The 4334-nt window shown below is 40.6% G+C and overlaps 1 protein-coding gene across 1 annotated transcript in view; it reads right to left on the bottom strand.

The window, feature by feature from the left end:
* Window positions 1-3629, bottom strand: part of uvrag (UV radiation resistance associated gene) — a 61104-nt gene extending 57475 nt beyond the window's left edge. The window contains exon 1 of the mRNA XM_053644880.1: window positions 3313-3629. Coding sequence (XP_053500855.1) covers window positions 3313-3414 — 102 coding nt within the window. The 5' untranslated portion in view covers window positions 3415-3629. The remainder of the gene's footprint in view (window positions 1-3312) is intronic.
* Window positions 3630-4334: the final 705 nt, after the last annotated feature.

Raw genomic sequence — 4334 nt, forward strand, 5'->3', positions numbered from 1 at the left:
AATCGGAGAAATCACAACCACACGAAGTGGCTTCGCGTGGTCTTTCGCAGTGATGTTTGCTTGTAAATGAGAGCTTTTAGCTGTACTCTTTGGATCAATGAGCGTTGTGATGACGTCACGTCACATGACGCGTCTCGGACCGAAACTGCGAATATAGCGGAGTTTGCTGGATTTCGCGTAAAATTTGTGTCATCGGAAAAATCGTGAAATCCTGGAGGGACTGCTAAGTCAGCTCTCGCTTGTTCGCTAGGTTAGCTTTTAGCGCTCTAGGTCGTTCAGGAGAGAGTGTGTTCAAACACGAACACTGAATGTGATGATGAACTATTTAGCCGTCTAAGACTTGTACACACTTTACACGACTGCTGGCGTATAGTGAGGGCTCCGTTAATGAGATGAGGCCGGTGCACAGCCAATGCACGAAAACAAGCCTCCTCTGTGTGTGCGTGTGTGTGTGTGCGCGTGTGTAAGCACGTGTCACTATAAAACCGTGAACACATCCATGACCTCACTGTTGGACGTTAGAGAGACGCAGGACATTAATGTGAGCCGGTCTGCAGAGGGATGGGGAGGATATGTGGAGAACAATGGCTCCTCAGAGAACATTTTACAGATTTGTGAGAGGAAATGACGAGAGACCACGAGTGTTAGAGAGAGAGAGAGTGAGAGAGTGTTTCCGTCAGTGAGTTCTCACTTGACCTGCTCTCCCTCGGCCCAAATCTGAGTCACGGGGACAGGTATAGGATTAAACCCCACTCACACAAACGCTCCTATTGTTCAGTCTGCCTTCAATCAGTGGGCGGTTTACAAAGTATTGGCACCCCTCTACCACATCCATCACTTCAAAATACATATAAACAGACCAAAAACCCACCACCAATGGGCGAGGGTGCCAATACTTTGTGCAGCACAACAAGTGGACTACAGTCAGTCTTAGCCGCCTAAAAGGTTCAGAACACTTTCACTCCGCTTTGGGTTCTACAGAGAATAACAGGGTACTCAGGGGAACACAGACGAAGGGTTCTAATTTTATAACATGGAAAAACTCAAAACGTTTATATATAAAAAAAAAAATAAAAAATAAAAAAAAGACAAAATCTGTTCAATTAACTGTCTAAAGTGTCAAGTGTTCATTTATAGTGTGTGATTTGAGATGCAGCTAAAGAACAGGAAACAATGACCATATAAGGAAAACGGAAAGCGAAAAGGGTCATAACTGCTCATTCTATACGGCTGTATACATTTTGATGATGTGATGTAAGGGAAAAGGAGAAGAAAAACAAAAACCTTATCGCAGCACAGAAGTTAGTTTAATGATCAGCAGGTTTACAGGGGCGTGCTCACACTCACACTCACACACAGTGCGGAAAAAGTGACGCCTGTTCCGATTCCTCTCACGTCCGAGATAACAGAATGAGGATTTAGCGCTTTCTACAATCAGAAACTTTTCTTCATTGTATTAAAATTTCATTCAACACTACATTATTAAACTTTTATTTAATCAGGAACTTTACAACCTCCTTTCAGAAAGAAACACTTCACAGTTCACGTGAACGCTCTAATAACCGTTATTACCCCTGCGGCAACCGTAACAGGTCACCACCGCGAAGCTAACTATTTAACAATAATAGAACATCCAAGTGTTTTATTCCTCTCATACCACAGCAATTTACCAACAATTATAATCCAATGCTTCCTCTATTAAAGAACACATCATACTTATCATAAGGTAACTATAAACATTCGTTCCCTCAGGTTTACCTCTGACTGTTACAAAGCTCTGACACTGGAGACTCCTTCCAGAAACTTCTACACGTTGACATTTTTTTGTCATTTATTATCAGTGGAACTCAACAGCAGTGAAGTGTGAAGAAAAATAATAATACTGCAGAACACAGTTTTTAAGTTTTAAGACAACTATTGGCATAAACACGTCCAATGTTCTAAGTAAGTGCACTAGGGCGATGAACCCTTATACAGTGCACTATATGTGCAATTCGGGATTTAAGCAAAGCAAAAACAAAACTGACTCTCTCTCTCTCGCTCTCTCTCTCTCTCTCTCTCTCTATATATATATATATATATATATATATATATATATATATATATGTATATGTGTGTGTGTGTGTGTGTGTGTGTGTGTGTGTGTTTATTCAGAATTTCCAGTTAGGCTAGCTGCTACCATGAATAATAACTGCAGAGTTAGCATAATTAACAGCTTTACTGATTGAAAAGCTACTCTGGTAAACATGCTAACAATTATTAGCTTCAGTTAGCTAGCAAACAATGAGTCGTTTCCTGATTAGTGTAAAATTCTACTCTGAGGTGGGTTAGCTAGCTAGCTAGTTAGTTAGCTCCCGCCCTTTGATAAACCGTTAAGATGACACAATTGCAGTCACGTGCTTGTACTGGAATTGCACCTGATTTATGCGGATTCCATTAAAACTTCCATTAGTCAATCAATTTCGATTTTATCATCAATCTGAGCTGCTTGTGTGAGACTTTCTCTACACTGTGGAATCTACAAAAGTCGTGCAACCTTCACATTCCTTTCGCAGCTTGTTTATATTCGCGAGCTAATGGCTAACGAGCTAGCCACCGCTCTGAGGTAAAATTCCAAACTGTACCGAGTGCTCGCGCTCTAAAGGGCCAATCAAATCAGCCGTAGTGGAGTGCGGTAGTATATAAAGCCCGAGCGGCTCTGCTAAACACAGGGCATAGACAGAGACGGCTCTGTGTTGTTGCCTGTCAGAGCCTGAAACAGTGACTCAATGGTGTAAAGCGTCTCCATGACCCACTCCAAACCGCTCACAATTAAACAAAAGGAAAACTGAAAGGCGTCATAATGAGTTAGCAAGCGTAACCGTAAGCTAACGGCGCTTTCGCTAAACTTCTCATCTTTCGCTTTCCGTCCTGGGTTAAACCCACTGAGGAAGCAACTTCCATCAGCAGTTATTTATTAATTATTCACGCGGGATTAAAATACCAAGACATTTTGAAGAGTCGTTTGGTTTATCGTTATCGGGTGTCAGGAGAAAATCTGCATTAAACCCAAGCTGAATGTTTAACATTAGTGCTTAATAAGTAAAGGATGCTAATACAGTTAGCTAGCAAGTCGAGGCCCGGTTGTGATGATGTGAACACACACAGACATGTGACTAAGGGAAAAACTGATTTCTAAACTAAACCGCTGCATACTGAAGGTAAAAAATAAAATACATAGCTAGGCAGGTTTCGGTGTTGTTTTTTTGTTGTTGTTTTTTCGTGTTTTATTATTGTCGTCGTCGTGGTCCCGCCCGGTCATGTGAACGTTACCTGCTGGGATGTGAGCTCAACATGCACGGATCGGGAAGCTGCAGCTCCGGGATTACTGACAGGAGTGGATCCGAGAGCAAGATCCCAAACCGAGTTCATCATTATCCGTCATTTATCTTTTCATCTCAGATCGCTCATCCCCGCGGACAAACCTTCATTCACACCCACAACTTTAACGAGGAGGGAAAAAAACAAACAAACCGCAGTTAATCTGAGCCCCAGCGGCTGTGCAGGATGAACACCGCAGCATAAACAAAACTAAAGTCTCCCTGACGGAGCCATTGTCCGACCTTGATTGGGGCAAATTCCTTCCTACGACGCTGATTGGTTCAGACGGGCTGTCAATCAAACGTAAAACCCGCGCTAAGGCGGAAGCGCGAGTCTGAAACGCGATAGGTTAGAACGCGTGTCAATCAATGCAAAGGGGCGGGGGAAATTATCCTCGGTTTACTCTGTGGCCAAATCCGCAACACATCCCTAGTGCACTACGTAGGGTACACAACCCATTATAGTTTTGTTGTCTATATAGTGAACGTATGTAGGGTGAAAAGAAGAATTTGGCATTCAGCCTAAATTCTAGTGTAGCACGAGGAAGTGATTAGTTATCACGTTACCATGAAATAAACAACAAGTGAATAATAACATGGAATGAAATTGAATAGTATAATATATATATATATATATATATATATATATATATATATATATATATATATATATATATAAAAGGAAATATTTGGGATTCATCCTGAATGTGACACAAGAAAGTGATTAGTATGAACTGGAAACTACAGAATAATAATTAATAAATAATAATAAAGAAATAAAGGACTGATTAAATGAATGATTGCCAAAAAAGCAGAGTCAGAGTTGTTTATTTTGCAAAAACAAACAAAAACATATTTTGCATGCTTGTTTTAAATAACAGAGCACACTACTATGTATTTAAAGAAATTTATAAATAAAATTGTTGTCGTTTTTAATACAGCTGTATAAATAATATTAGTGTTTTAATCAGCGTT

Source organism: Ictalurus furcatus, chromosome 16 (genome assembly GCF_023375685.1).
Source record: "Ictalurus furcatus strain D&B chromosome 16, Billie_1.0, whole genome shotgun sequence".
Lineage (NCBI taxonomy): Eukaryota > Metazoa > Chordata > Actinopteri > Siluriformes > Ictaluridae > Ictalurus > Ictalurus furcatus.